At 38.0% G+C, this 15,188-nt stretch overlaps 1 protein-coding gene and 1 non-coding gene across 5 annotated transcripts in view; one reads left to right on the forward strand and one right to left on the reverse strand.

Moving 5' to 3' along the window:
* CCDC186 (coiled-coil domain containing 186) overlaps positions 1-15,188 on the reverse strand; it is a 40,509-nt gene that overhangs the window by 24,872 nt on the left and 449 nt on the right. For 3 of the 4 annotated variants that reach the window (XM_020882455.2, XM_020882457.2, XM_020882454.2), the window contains exons 2-3: positions 3,878-4,570; positions 409-535 (exon numbers count right to left, since the gene is read on the reverse strand). In XM_020882455.2, the coding sequence (XP_020738114.2) occupies positions 409-535; positions 3,878-4,570 (820 nt within the window). Of the gene's footprint in view, positions 1-408; positions 536-3,877; positions 4,571-14,932; positions 15,151-15,188 lie in introns of those variants that run through there. The other variant, XM_020882456.2, reaches the window with a different exon arrangement.
* LOC139036154 (U6 spliceosomal RNA) lies at positions 11,002-11,108 on the forward strand. Its single transcript, XR_011488886.1, has one exon. It is a non-coding gene; the product is annotated as a U6 spliceosomal RNA (small nuclear RNA).

A 15,188-nucleotide genomic window follows, 5' to 3' on the forward strand; every position in this document is an offset into this window, starting at 1 on the left:
GACAGAGGAGCCTGGTGGGCTATACTATATGGAGTCACATAGAGTGGGACACAACTGAAGCAACTTAGCATGCATGTACTAATAAGCTGTAAAACCTTCTAAAGCCAGATACAAACGTTTAGGTATATACTGCTTCTTCTGAAACAATCTATTTGACTGCCAAACAAACTGTCTTTCCTTCTCAGATATCTATTATACATAGACTACTGCCACACATATCATATAAAAATATTAATTTACATAAAACAAAAAGATAAGGCTAGGATTCCCATTTCATAAAAGAGAATGCTTCACATACCAAGCAATTTTCTGCATTTAAAGTATGATGTAATTTATAAAACTTCAACTTATATACAAATTTTCAGGAATGTATTTAAGAACAGACTTCCAAGATTTTTGTCTTTTTACCTGTTTAATTGTGTTCATATGTTGCTTCTCTGTTTCGGTTCTTTTTTTAAGTTCTTCTCTTAAATTGTCTTTTTCTGAACAAATGTCTAAGATGAGGTCCTGATGCTTCTTATTTTCTTTAATTAACCTAAATATAAAAAGGCCAGTATAAGTAAAACATAATTAAAAATGTGGAAAATAACCTGTTTGTAGACTGAGGTGGAGATACTTATGATTACTAAACAAATATTTACAAGTAATTCTTTTGTAATGATATAGTCTACTTTTCTTGGGCTTCAAAATCACTGCAGATGGTGACTATGGCCAAGAAATTTAAAAGACACTTGCTCCTTGGAAGAAAAGCTATGACAAACCTAGACAGCCTATTAAAAAGTAGAGATATCACTTTGCTGACAAAGGTCCATATACTCAAAGCTATGGTTTTTCCAGTAGTCAGTCATGTATGGTTGTGAGAGTCGGGCCATAAAGAAGGCTGAGAACCAAAAAATTGATGCTTTCAAACTGTGCTGCTGGAGAAGACTCTTGACAGTCCCTTGGAGAGCAAGGAGATTAAACCAATCAATCCTAAAGGAAATCAACCCTGAATGTTCATTGGAAGGAATGATGCTGAAGCTCCAATACTTTGGCCACCTGATGTGAAGAGCCGACTCACCGGAAAAGACCCTGATGCTAGGAAAGACTGAGGGCAGGAGGAGAAGGGGGCAAAAGAGGATGAGATGGTTGGATGGCATCATCAAGTTGATGGACATGAGTCTGAGCAAGCTCCAGGAGCTGGTGATGGACAGGGAGGCCCAGCGTGCTGCAGTCCATAGGGTCGCAAAGAGTCAGACACGACTGAGCAACTAACACACATAGTTAGTAAGTGGGTGAAGATTAGACTTGGACCCAGGTCTAATTCCTTGCCATCTTCTACTTTGAAGATCCCTCAGTTACTCAACAAACGCTGACTGAGTACCTACTATGTACCTATACTAGTCTATATGTTGGGGGTACATCAGTGAACTGCGCCTGCACTCATAATGCTCACATTCTAAGAGAGAAATTAAACAATAAATAGATATATAATGAAATGTCAAAAAATAAGTTCCATTAAGAAAACTAAAAAAAGGGCAAGAGGACAGGGAAAATGACTTGAACTATGACTATACTTCAGGTAATCAGGACAGACCTCTCTGATGGTACAGGAATGCAGTGAGGAGGTACACTGTGAAATGCTTGGGAACAGAAAACTGTGTAGCATACAAGCTTCTTCAAGCCTTTTATGGCACAGTGATTTAACTCAGATTATATGATAAAGATGAACACTCAATTTGTTGCAGGAAACAACTAGAAACACGAGAATCCTGACTATAGTTCATAAAGTAAACATTTTAGGGAGAGAGAAGAACAGCAAGCCCTGAAATTATTATTCTTATATGCCAAGTGCACATAACTTGGAGTTAACTTTCTACTGTATTCCCAATGTTTTTAGATAAATTTAATAACATGCAACCTGTTCATTTCTGATAAGCACATTAAAAAAAAATCCACTTAAGCCAGACTAAATGGGTTCAGATTTTAACTTTGTTATTTAGTAACTTGTGATCCTGAGCAAGTTAGTTACTTAACTTCCCTGTGCTTCAGGTACTTTATCTGTAAGATGGGAATAATAACTGTTCATACCGCATAGGGTTGTTTTGTGAGGATTCCATGCATTAATACATGGAAAGTGCCAGGCACACGAAGTCTTCTGGCTATTATTATCAAATCTATAACATCTTTTCATTTACAAGAGAAACATGAAAGTGGTCAAGACTCAAAATCTAAGGAAAGTATAAAGAAGTATCAGGAATAATCTCAAAGGGAAAGTTAAAAAGATTAAAGTATAGATAGCAGGAAATAAGGAAGTTACCCAGAAAAGCAAGAATGGCAGAAAAACTGATGGTTCAAGCATAAAATCATAGTTTTTTTCATAACAGCAGCATTCCAGTAAAGTTGTTAGCAGCAGTAGCTGCCATTAGTTTTCAGGCAGTATTAAGAAAGTATCAAGAGATATCTGGAGTCTCAACAGATATTTGTACACTCATGTTTACAGCAGCATTATTCATGACAGTCAAAAGGTAGAAGCAACCCAAATGCCCACTGATGGATGAACAGATAAACAATAAACAACATGCATACAGTGGAATATTATTCAACCCTAAAAAGGAAAGAAACTCTATCACATACTACAGTTTGGATGAACCTTGAGGACATTCGTTAAGTGAAACAAGCCAGTCACAAAAAGGCAAATACTGTACAATTTCATTTATGTGAAGTATCAAGAGCAGTCAAACTCTTAGAAACAGAAAGCACAACAGAGTGGTGGTTACCAGGGTCTAGGGCAGGGGAAACAGGGAGTTGTTTGATGGATATAGAGCTTCAAATCAGTAAAATGAAAAGCTATGGTGCTGGTTGCATACTCTGTGAATATACTTAATTCTACCAAACTGCACACTGATAAATGGTTAAGGTGGCAAATGTTATGCTATGTGTATTTTATCACAATTTAAAAATAAAAAATAGGAAAAAAAGGCTCTGGATGCTGGTATTAAAATTCACTGGATAAACCAATTGCCTCCTCCCCTTTCTCTACATATGCCCCTCCCATTCCAAAAAACTTTTAAAGTATCACTTTTTAAAACAGAGAATTAGTCGATATTAATGAAGGCTAGCAAGTTTTATTGTCCTTTATAAGGGTTATAAGAGTATGTAAATATATGCACCACTTACACATACAAATATAAAATAAAAACATGGGGTGATATAACACCAGGAAAAAGATAAAATGAAATTTAAACTGTTGTTAAAATAGAAATTAACTCCACAAATTGAAGAGAAGTCAAAAATTAACTATATTCTTATTTACTGAATGATAATACACCAATTCTTCTGTTCTCTAAATTTTAATTTTTTAAACCAATAAATTTACAGCAGGGATTTTAAGAAAAATTTTTTAATTTCATGACTTCTCATTCCTTTTGAATTTATCTTAGTTCTGACAATGTAACGCTTTACATTCTCTTAAAACTGAAAAATTTGAGCTGTCTTTACAAACATTTCTAGATCTTTAATGAACTTACACTTTAATAAAATATTTATTCTATTTAACTTAACATAATAAGACTTCTATGTAAAACAAATTTTGAATCATATTCAAAACAGTGCCTTTATAGATATATGTATTTCTATATATGCTAACATATTTAACATAGGTATATTATATATAACACTCATAAAAACACTATTTACCTATTATTTCTAAAATAATGAAAATATCACATCCTAAAAAAAAAGTTACATATTAACTAGGCAAACTTGACATTTGCTCAATAACTTTACTTATGTGCATGGCTCTACTGTGGAAATAAAAGTAAATAAAATGATACTTGAAAGAATTTAATCTTTAATCCTCATGTAAAAAAATAACCTGGAAGAATAAAAAACTTACTTTTTTATGGTGTGCTCCTGCTGCAAATACTTATCTTGCACACACTTTTCAAACATAATTAATGCATTTTCTCCCTTATTCATTCCATTTGGTACTCGGTGTTCTTTTGCAAACTCAGTAGATAAGAGCTCAGATTCTATTTCTTCCAACAAATCCTCTGATGTTGAAACAGTCTTTATTTTTGAAATAAGTTTCTTGGTGCAGTCTGTATCATAAGGACTTTCTGAGTAAGTCTTTTGATTACCTGCTTCTATAAAAGTAGATGACCTTAATTCCGCCAATATTTGTGTCACTGCTTGTTCTGCTTCACTTGTTTTTAAAACTTGCTTTGTAAAATCTCCACCAGGAAAACTAGTTATTTGTTCAGAATTTTCTGGGCCTGTGTCTGTTTTAGCACAGGAATCCTTACCCCCACCATGATCTGGAATATAATTTTCCTGTGTTTCAATTTGATTATTGTGTTCATTAGGCTGACATAAAGCTTTATCAAAGTTTAATGACAACAGTTTGGACTCATTTTCTAAGCTGCTGCTTTCATCACCAGAAAAAGAGTTGCATGAGTCTTCCTTTGTTTCCGATGTTTTCTCAATATTTCGATCAGAGGAAATGGAGGCTGTGTGCTCTGTCTCTGACATGCTGACTGGCACCAATTCACTGTGTGCTTCAAATCCGTTCCTGATCTTCGTTTTACATCTAAGAAAGTCAAAACACACATTTTAAAAAAGGTTTTTCAAAACCAAGACCCCATATATAGTTGCATACATTTCATGATATGGAAAAAACTAAGGCTACACATTTTACCAGTAATAATTCTTTAAAAATTCTTTCCTTGGAGGGGAAAAAAAAAAAAAAGAATAAAACAGCTGATCCAAATGAGTCACCACAGGTCAAGTAGCACACAGGTTCACTCTCTTCTCCTTCGATCCTATCACTTCACTTCAGCTGCAGTTTGACCTCATAAGATGATGGGTACAGAATGATACTAATAATGAGAAGATTAGTGCCCAAGAAGTATTAATAGAATTCCTTCAGCTCCACAAGGGGGAGAAAAGACTATGTAAAGAACTCATAACAAACTACTGCAGAAATCAGACAGCAATGAAAACACTAGGCAAGAAATTACAAATCAAGGCAATGAAACAATGTACATTAACAATGATATTTACTGCAAAAGGAAAACTAGACAATAAAACACAGCTACCTACAAGCCCAGACACATACAGCTGAGCTGAAAGAAGTCAAGGTGTAAAGGATTCCTGACAGGAATTCATGTTTCACCCTGGGATACAAGAAGTATCATAGTGATTTCCAAACATTCTCATCAAGAACACAATGTTCAGCACAACTCAAATGGACCCCATATGCACTGCCTCGCTCATTAAAGAAACATTTACAAACCTAATTCAACAATGTTAGCTTAAGTTAGTTTTTAAGCTGTTTATGAGGGTTACTAAGCTAGCTATTTTCTGAAAATTAGTCAACTTCAACTTATCCTGAGACAGAAAAATACAGAACATCCCAACAATCTTAATGAAAAATTCTAAGAAAGGAAAAGAAGATGAAATTGCCTGTTAAATATCCTGGCATCAAGAAATTAGACATTGACCTTAATACTATAAATTACCTACTTGTACAACATACTTCCAAACAACCAAATTATCATTATTATCTTGCTGCATGTATGTTACAACTAAGACAAAGTCCACACTAGCAATAAAGGTTTGGTTTAGGCAATATAAATAAATGCAGTAAGTTAATAAAACCCTTATGAATAAGGTATATTCCAAATCATGGACAAAGTAAAATAATTCTCAGTGCCATGTGGCTTCCTCATTTGGAAGGAAGCCACTACCTTCCTCAAAATAATTAACTGTAAGATACAACTTATACATGTGTGGCTGCTGAATTTGAAATCTCAATTTGGAAATCAATCTAAAAAGTGCTTTCAAACATCATAACTAGTCATAACTAGTCAATGTTATGTGATATTTACTGAAGTCAAACTCAGAGCTGACCAAATGTAATGGACAGAAGATAAAGAATCTATTTAAAAGAGACTGAGTCTATGAAGGCATTGTGACTCTCCAGCATAGACTGACCATAGATTGACCAGAAGAAACTTTCATTTGATAACTCTATGGCTCTTGTCTGCGTGCCATGCTTTGTCAACAGAAAAGCATTACGCAAACAATGGTTATCTTCTTATCCAGTTTTCACATTCCCCAGGGTTCAGTCCACAACTTTATTTTCCCTCCTAGAATTCATCCAATATGATTACTGAAACCACAAACTCATAGTTGATGCCCACTTTGTTTTCATTCCTGTGCTCTTGAATTATAGATAACAAATTACCTGTTCGTTTTCACTCTATATCTATAATAATCTCAAATGAATAGTGGCATTTCCAATGGCTCACTTCAAAAAATGGCTAAATCTAGAATCACAACAACCGCTTCTAAGATTAAGAACCCCTAATCTTTTATTTGTCATTGCTACCATTTTTCTTAGTCATAACTCTCTTTCCTTTAGCCTCATATTCTTTTACTGATTTCATGTTTCCTGCAATTACACCCTCATTTCTTCTGTCACTGTCCCCTACCTGCAACTCAACCCAGGCCTGATAACTTCCTATCTGGAACACTTGAGTTGTTGGCTTCTCAGTCTCACTCCATCCTCCGTCCAGTTCTCCTTCCTGAAACTCCAAGTCAAGGAGCAAGGAGGCTGATATAAGGGCGATGACCCGAGACAGCACCAGGTAAGTGTCATCCCACCCAGAGAAGGCGTTAAGTGTACACCACACTGGCTCTGCCACAGAGGAACAGGAGCTGCCCTACGAAGTGAGTCCTCAATGGCACAAGGGTCAAGGGAGTTACAAAACTGCCCCTTCTCCCCAAAAATACCACACACACCACCTCCAGAGAGATCATCATCAAACACAACCAGATGAATCAGAGTAAAGGCAGAGCTACTGCTTCCCTCTTCCAAGTTTCAGATAGCGCGAACTCTGCCTCCACTGGCTGGTATTCCCCCAGCTCCAAAAGGGCTAGTTAAGCGGAAGGAGGGGGGACAAATTTTAGAGCCAAATTACATCTCTTCTTTAATCCAAGCAGCTGGGAACTAACAGTTTCAACATTTCTTCATAGAGAAGAAAGAGTTTATGATTAACGTGTTTTTGTTGCCTGCTTTTGTAAGCAAGTGAAACCTGTCTTAATTCCTGGAATAAGTTTTTTTCTAGGCATCAAAAGTGGCAGAAGAGTTTTGACACCAAACCAAGACATTATTAAAGGACTGTACCTCAGAAGGAAGTGGAGGGAATGTGAGCATTTCATGTTTATGCCTCAGAGTTACAGCTGTACTATTTTTCCAATCTTATCTCTCAACACAATCTTAAAATCCTAGTACTTCACTATAGTACCTTATCAGCCCTTGCCCAGACTACTTTAGATTCCGCCAAACAACGTGCACATTAACATTTTCATGGCTTTGCTCTCTTCTAGACCGGTCTGCCCTTCAGTCTAGTGGCAGCAGTTTAGTCCCTAAGTTGTGTCCAATTCTTGTGACCCCATGGACTGTAGCCCACCAAGCTCCTTTGTCCATGGGATTCCCCAAGCAAGGGTTCTAGAGCTGGTAGCTACTTCCTTCTCCAGGGGATCTTTCCCACCCAGGGATTGAGCCGCTTCTCCTGCATTGCAGGAAGATTTTTTATTGCTGAGCTACCAAGGCAGGCCCTCCCTTCAGCCTATCCAGACCCTAATTATACTTAAAGGACACACTTTAAGGTCATGTCTCCTCTGAATTTACCCTAGTGGCAAGCACAAAAAATAACCTCTCATGTAAATGAAAAGATACTGTATTTATACTCATCAGGTACACAGTCATAGCCTTCCTTGTGATGTTTCTCAACAGCCTTTTAAATGATCTCTGTACTCGCAAGGAAGAGGAATCTCACTCTGAACTGAATCAAACTTCTTAAATCTCAAGCAACATAACAGTAATAGCAAATAGATAAACAAATCCAACAAATACATTCTCTACTACATTTACAGCCATTCTTGCAAACGCTGTTCAATGGTTCTCAGTGAGGGTGGGACTGAGTTTACATAATGAGCTGGGGGTGCTGAAGGCATTTAGAGGGTGGAAACCAGGTTGTAAGAAGACTTGCTATGTGCAAGACAGCACAGAACAACAAAAATGTCTCATTCTGCTGGCTATTCATCTAGGTAATAAATGAACACACACACATCTGTTCCTATAAATACCTCAGCTTAGATTCTGTTTTACATATCATTCTTCTGCAAATTAAAGAAGGCTGTAGCTCAGTCAGTCAAGAATCTGCCTGCAATGCAGGAGACCTGGGTTCAATCCCTAGGTCAGGAAGATCCCCTGGAGAAGGAAGTAGCAACCCACTCCAATATTCTTGCCTGGAGAATTCCATGGACAGAGGAGTCTGGCAGGCTACAAAACATGGGGTCACAAAGAGTCGGACATGACTACGTGACTAACACACAGTTCAATGTCAAAAGACAAGTACTTTCTATATTGTTTCTCAGTAATATGCCCATGATTTTTGGGAAAAGTATCCATATAAACTGGCATCTGATAACCACTTAGTCTGCAAACTCAGTTTTTTAATGTTCAAATGAATACTGATGGGGGCAAAAGGAAAGGCATTAAAGAAGATTTGTGTGTCTATATATAAAAAGCCATCATCAAGAGTAAGGAATTACACAAGAAAGATGCAGGGAGGGGCTGCCATCATGTGCTTGACTGTCCACAATCAAGCAGGGGAGAAAACAGTCAGCTGAGTCCTCCTGTGGGCCTCCAGCTGGCAATGCTGATGTAGGCCAATCTGGCTGCGGTACAAACTTTTTCTTGGGGGTGGGAGTAAAGGAGCAGATATCATTAAAGCTACCAATGATGGAATAGCCTAAGAGTATATTAAAGGGGTAGGATGCAAAACTATACATTTGTATATAAGATTGCTTCAATTAAGAAGTGCTTGTATAAATCAATTTCACACTCATATATAGACATAGTGACTACAATTACTAATTACAATCTCTATTGCTGAGATAAGAAAAACCACACGTTATTTGACTTTTTAGCAATTCTTACTCATTAGGGGAAGACACTATATTTAAATTTAGTGAAGTCACAAAATTCCTCTTAATTCAAGGCCTTTTTTCCCCCACCAAGGGTTGTTTCTGTTTCTGACACAGTACTACAGGACCAATTCGCACTTCAAAACTGTTTCAGCAGAGTGAGAAGTGGTTTCGCTCTTACTGGAGCTCATCAGCTGTAGGCAACTGGTCAAGAAACACTCTTCACTTGCCTTAAAGCCAATCATTATCCACCATAGATTTTATTTCTTATAGAACCAGCAACTGTACAAAATTATTTCTATATAAGAACCTTATAAACAAAAACTCTGTTTTTAACAACTTTTAATACTATTTCTTGTTTGCCAGAAGTTAGCAGTATAGCCCCACCTCCCACTCCCTCTGGGAAGAGGCCTGGGTCCTGCTGTTCCTTAGCTCTGTGAACATCAACTAGAGAAGAGTTTAGGCAAGGCAAGTGTAAGGCCCCGATGGAGCTTAAGGGGTGTAGGATAGGTAAGTGGTGTTGTCAATAGCCGACAGTGATCTAGGTTTTAGTCTTCTCCTGGGTGGGGGGTGACTCAAATGGAAGCTTTTGTCAGAATTATTCCATTTATAGAGAGAAGTTGAGAACAAAGCTCCTTTGGTGTATGTCCCCCGTTTTCTAGCACATTCAACCAAGCAAGAGCCATTGGGACCCCACTGTGGAGAATCCAGGCTAGTTCCCTAACTCCAATGAAGGCAGTGGGAGCTGCAACACTCCAATAGCAATAAGCATACCTAGAACTCACATCTTGACTTCTTAACACTAGCCTCCACTGAAAGAAACAAGGACTCCTTGGTGAAATGTCCGGGGTTTAGAGGGAAAGTACAAATGAGCCTGGAACATCTTGTCATGCTTGAAAGTAAGGAAGTATTCAAAGAATAATGGAGGCACAGGAACCAGCTTAAAGGCACTACCAAACACCAAATCTACTGGCCAGCCTCTAATCTACCTTCTGTCTCTATGAATTTGTTTATTCTAGGAAACGCATGTAAATGGACTCATACAGTATTTGTTCTTCTATGTCTGGCTTCTTCCAATTAACATAATGAATTCAAGCCTCATCCATGTTGTAGCATAAATCAGAACTTCATTCCTTTTTATAGTAGGGATAATATTCTTTTATATTTATACACCACATGTTGTTTATTCGTTCATCTGTTGATGGACACTTGGGTTGTTCCCACCCAGTGTTCACTGTTGTGAACACTGGCACACAAGTCTTAGTACTTGCTTTCAGCTTTTAGATACACACCAAGGATTTGCTGGATTCCACTTGCTTTTTAATTCCTGTTTCACTTTGTTTTGAAAGCTTCTCTTATAGATAGCATAAAATCCATAAAGTTTTGTCTTAAAGAAATGTAATACCTTTACATTAATTGTTGTAACATTTATTTAGTATATTACATTCATCACCTAAAGATGATTAAAAGCTCTTTTTTCTGATAAGGAAAAAAAAAATAAATTAGCAGTATAAACAAACAACAAAAGAACTTAAGCTTATTCAATAAATGCAAATACAAACTAATTCATATCCACAGACATCTGGTAATAGATTATCAAACATACAAACCTCATACAAAAGTGCCAAACCAGAAATACATTTCTAAACTAGATATTAATTCATTTATTCACCACATATGTATTGAATACATATTATGTTTAGCACTGTCTTATGTGTTGGGAACAAAGCAGTGAATAAAATAGACATCTCTTCTGGAGTTTACCTTCTGTGTACTGAACATACAAAATCTGTGTTAAATCTTTTACTCTTTGTTTACAGTATTTTAACTGGAAGGTCAGTGTTCCATAAGAAGCTATATAAGATACATGAGTGTTTAACTCCAACAGAAACATGTGACTCAGTTCGGCATAAATGTTATCTACAACAAACTACAAATTTTAAACTTACAAATTGTACCATTTGAGTCTCAAATAATAGCAGCTGTAGCTTCTCAAGTAATGTCTATTAAGATAAGCAAGTTGTGCTCGCTTCGGCAGCACATATACTAAAATTGGAACGATACAGAGAATATTAGCATGGCCCCTGCGCAAGGATGACACGCAAATTCGTGAAGCGTTCCATATTTTAAAAAAAAAAAGCAAGCTGAGCTTGTGATGGCACTCCTGTTTTTCAATATAATAGTTTACTGTCCTTTGAAAAAAAAGTAAGTACATCCAAAGGTCTCTGTATTCCCCAAATACACTTTGAAAGCAGAATAACACAATGATAACTCCTCTTTCTGATCAGTTCTAATAAAGCAATTAAAATCAGAAGCAATCAAAATCATCACCCACAGTCCAACATAAACTGATCACAACCCCCAAGTGTCTGACTTTTGATAGATATGAACTACAAAATATAAATACTTTCCTGGATAAAGTTTTAAAACACAGAATAATGAACAGAAAAGAACGCATACAAGAGACATAAATACTTCGCTTCACGTAATGAAAATATCTGACACTGACGTTTATACATGGCGAATCAAATTCTACTCTTAAAAGATTAAAACCTGAGCTGGTTATTTCAAAGAACTCTAGACTAGTTCTATCAAAAGGAAGATTTATTCATAAAGTAGTCACATTGTAAATGAGCTTTTAGGTAAAATTCAACTTGAATACACTGCGTTTCCGTTATGTGAAACACATCACTAGCTCTTTGTCCGTTAGTTTAAAGAGTGTATCATATGAGGCCAAGGTCAATTATCCCCATAGGGGTTTGTTTAGCTTTGCACCCACGGGTCAGGGCATTCAGAATTTTACAGTATGTATACTGTAACACACATAGAAAAAGACGGTGGAAAGACTCAGGGCAATAGATGCAGCAGGACACTCACCCCCACAAACAGTACCAAAACCTGTGATATGGTAACAAGAGAAATTACGGTCCATCAAGACTCCAGGAAAAAGAAGGAAAGTAGCCACATCATATATCACATTACAAGTTATATGTCATATTATCAGTTTGGTATTTTAGATCCATGGAATTTTATATGTCTCTTACCGTAACTTTTAAATCAGAAAAGTTATTAGCATAGAAATCTCATTTTGAAGTTCCTTGTATAGAGCTCACTAAACAAACTTTAATGAGTCTACGAAAACATGGAAAGTATTTTCAGCTAATTTCCCCCCAAAAATCTAAAAAAACAAAAAAAACAAAACAAAAACCAGGAGGGCAGGACTGACCTACAGTTTCCTTTTCAAAATGGAACTAGCTAATATCATAAACAAAAAAAAGATAAGTTTTAAGTCTGCCTTATATTAACAAGTTCTGGTTAATGTTTATATTTTGAAGCCACCTTTGGCCTGCACTTGGTTAATTTGGTACAGTGCAGTTTACCAAAAAATTAAATTATTCATTAGCTATGACATGATTATCTCTGAAGTAAGTGAATAGCTCGTTTTTCTTAATGACAGGCAACTATACTCACAATCCAATCGATACTTTGCTGGGTTTGATTTGTACTTTCTATCTATTGCCCCTTCATGCCAGTACTTTTTCTTTTGTTTACTTCTTATCCCAAATAGATTTTCAAAATCTCAGTAGCTGAGAAATAAAGTTCAAAGGTGGCTTCTGAAATAATATGATAAGATTACAGGGTTACTTGCAAATTTAAATTATCTATGCCCCCATCCTAAAGGAAATCAGTCCTGAATTCATTGGAAGAACTGATGCTGAAGCTGAAATTCCAATACTTTGGCCACCTGATGCAAAGAACTTACTCATTTGCAAAGACCCTGATGCTGGGAAAGATTGACGGTGGAAGAAGGGGACGCCAGAGGACAAGATGGTTGGATGGCATCACCGACTCAATGGACATGAGTCTGAGTAAGCTCTGATAGTGATGGACAGGGAAGCCTAGAGTGCTGCAGTTCATGAGGTCGCAAGGAGTCAGACACGACTGAGCAACTGAACTGAACTGATACTCCCAAAGTTGCCCCGAAATGACACTGAACATAATATTCCCAACACAGTAAGCCCAGTGACATGTTTGTAAGAAATTCAAGAATCAGCTTTAATTATTTAAAACTAGAGATAAAAGGTAAAAGAAAAATCTAAACTTTGTGAAAGAAACATAACTTCAGGTTAAGGAGTCTTTAACATGAAACTGTTAGATGAATTTGAAAAACTAGTACAGAATATTAGTCATTCTTCAAAGGAAAAGATGATTTTTCTAAATCTCTAAATAAAGGCTGCATCAACCTATCATCTCTTCTAAAGAGTAGACTTCTAGGAAGTTAGCATGTATTTGTAAATAGATGGTTTTAAGGAGAATATACTAAGCAATCCTCATTAGCTATGCTATCACTGAACAGCATCAAAGAACAACCGTTTAGTTTATGGTTGAAGGGACTAAAAGGTTAAAGGCCAGTTACTGTGTTCCACCACTCCTTTCCTGTTAGCAATAAACAAGACTGTGAAATACCAATGATACTCTATGGAATCTCCACTGTTTAAAAGGAACCTCCGAGTTTACACGCAGGTATTATGAATAAGAAAAGGTCTTAAAAAGATAAAACCAATATAAATGCAAGCCAGGCATTTCCAGGTAGAATCTTTAATGATTTAACATGCCCAGCTATTACAATGTAACAAGGGGTTTTAATTTTTTTACTGCTAAGTTTGTGAATCACTCAGTATCTTCCACTGAATTTAAAATAATAGGAAAGGACCAAAAAGGAAGGAAAAAAGAGAAAAAGGAAAAGCCAATCATCACTGTTTTCTATTTGTGCAATGATGGATAAAGAATTTGAAAGTAGCTGAATAGAGAAGATACAGAAGCAGATGGTCGGTTTTACTATCAACATCTCTCGCACCTTAATCTTTCCCACACTCTGCAAATATGAAGATGTAATTAGCAGTCCGGAAGGCTACACCCGCAACAAGCATACCTAAACACTTAGTTTTTTTGTGTGTTTTTTTGTTTGTTTTTGAGCGACTACCAGCATACCTCTTGAAACGCTTTCACTGATTTGCCACATATTGTCCTCAGAAAAACTCCCAACCTATCATTTTAGAAGAAATTTAAAAAGGTAGGCACGAAAGGTAGATTACACAGGTACACACAGAGAAAACTGCCAAACGCCTGGGGCTGCCCGGCATTACCATACTACATAACTCTCCGAGGTAACAAGATTATCAAATCGAAGATAATCCAGATGTTTCAAATCCAGGCCTCTTTCCTCTAAACAAAATCAAGATGTAAAAATTAGCTAAAGTTCTTCCATTGTTAACAGGCGATCAATAATTATACTTGCACTGTTTCCCAAGATTGCTACGAGGGGACATGTAGAATGGGGTTTACCATTTCACAGGTTTGACAGACACATAAATTTGAAATCTGATCCTTAGCAACCAAGATTTATCAAACGCCTTGATGTCCCGGGGGGGGGGGGGGGGGGGGGGGCAATATAAATACCAAGAACGATTTCGCTCATAACCACGATCCCAGAGAATCGTCTTTAAAATTACTTAAAATCACAGTAATGGAAGTGTTTAGGAGAGGGTTTAAAAAGTAACTACAGTAAACATGAAACACCAACACAGTCAACTTGGAGAGGAAAGGAGAAACAGGCGGCTGAGTCTGTGAGGGGTGGCCGAGCAGGTGGGGCTTAGCTGCTGTTCACACGGCGAGACCCGGTCGGCGGCCTAAGTGCTGCCGCTCTCTAGGGACTTCTCAGGCGGCGCGGCCCCCGGCGACCCCTCCGCCGCCTCCTGCCCGGGTGGCCCGGGACTGACGGCCGGGAGGCAGAGAGGCGGGAACTCCTTCCCCCAGCGCTCACCTAACTCCCTCCAGAAGCCAGGCCGGGGAGCCGCCCCTGGACGTGCAGGACTGCGCAGGAGGTGGGAAGCCCGCCGCGCCGCCACCGCGACTCCCCGGTGCTCCCCGGGCGCCCCTTTAGGGTACTTACCCCACTGATCCGAGCCTCAGGCCACACCCCTAAAGAAACCGCTGGAACTACCGCTCAGGGATCAACTTCTTCATAGAGGGGCCCCGCAGACCTGGAAGTGCGGGGACGGTGGGGACAGCGGTGGGAACAGGGCCAACAGCACGCTACCTCCTCCGCGGCGCTCCAAGCCGCCGCGGAGCTGACACATCAACAAAGATGGCGGCGACGCCAAAGCCGGCCCGGCTACAGCTGAGGGGGCGGGGCTACCCGGAGGAGC

The sequence above is a fragment of the Odocoileus virginianus genome, chromosome 7 (assembly GCF_023699985.2).
Source record: "Odocoileus virginianus isolate 20LAN1187 ecotype Illinois chromosome 7, Ovbor_1.2, whole genome shotgun sequence".
NCBI lineage: Eukaryota > Metazoa > Chordata > Mammalia > Artiodactyla > Cervidae > Odocoileus > Odocoileus virginianus.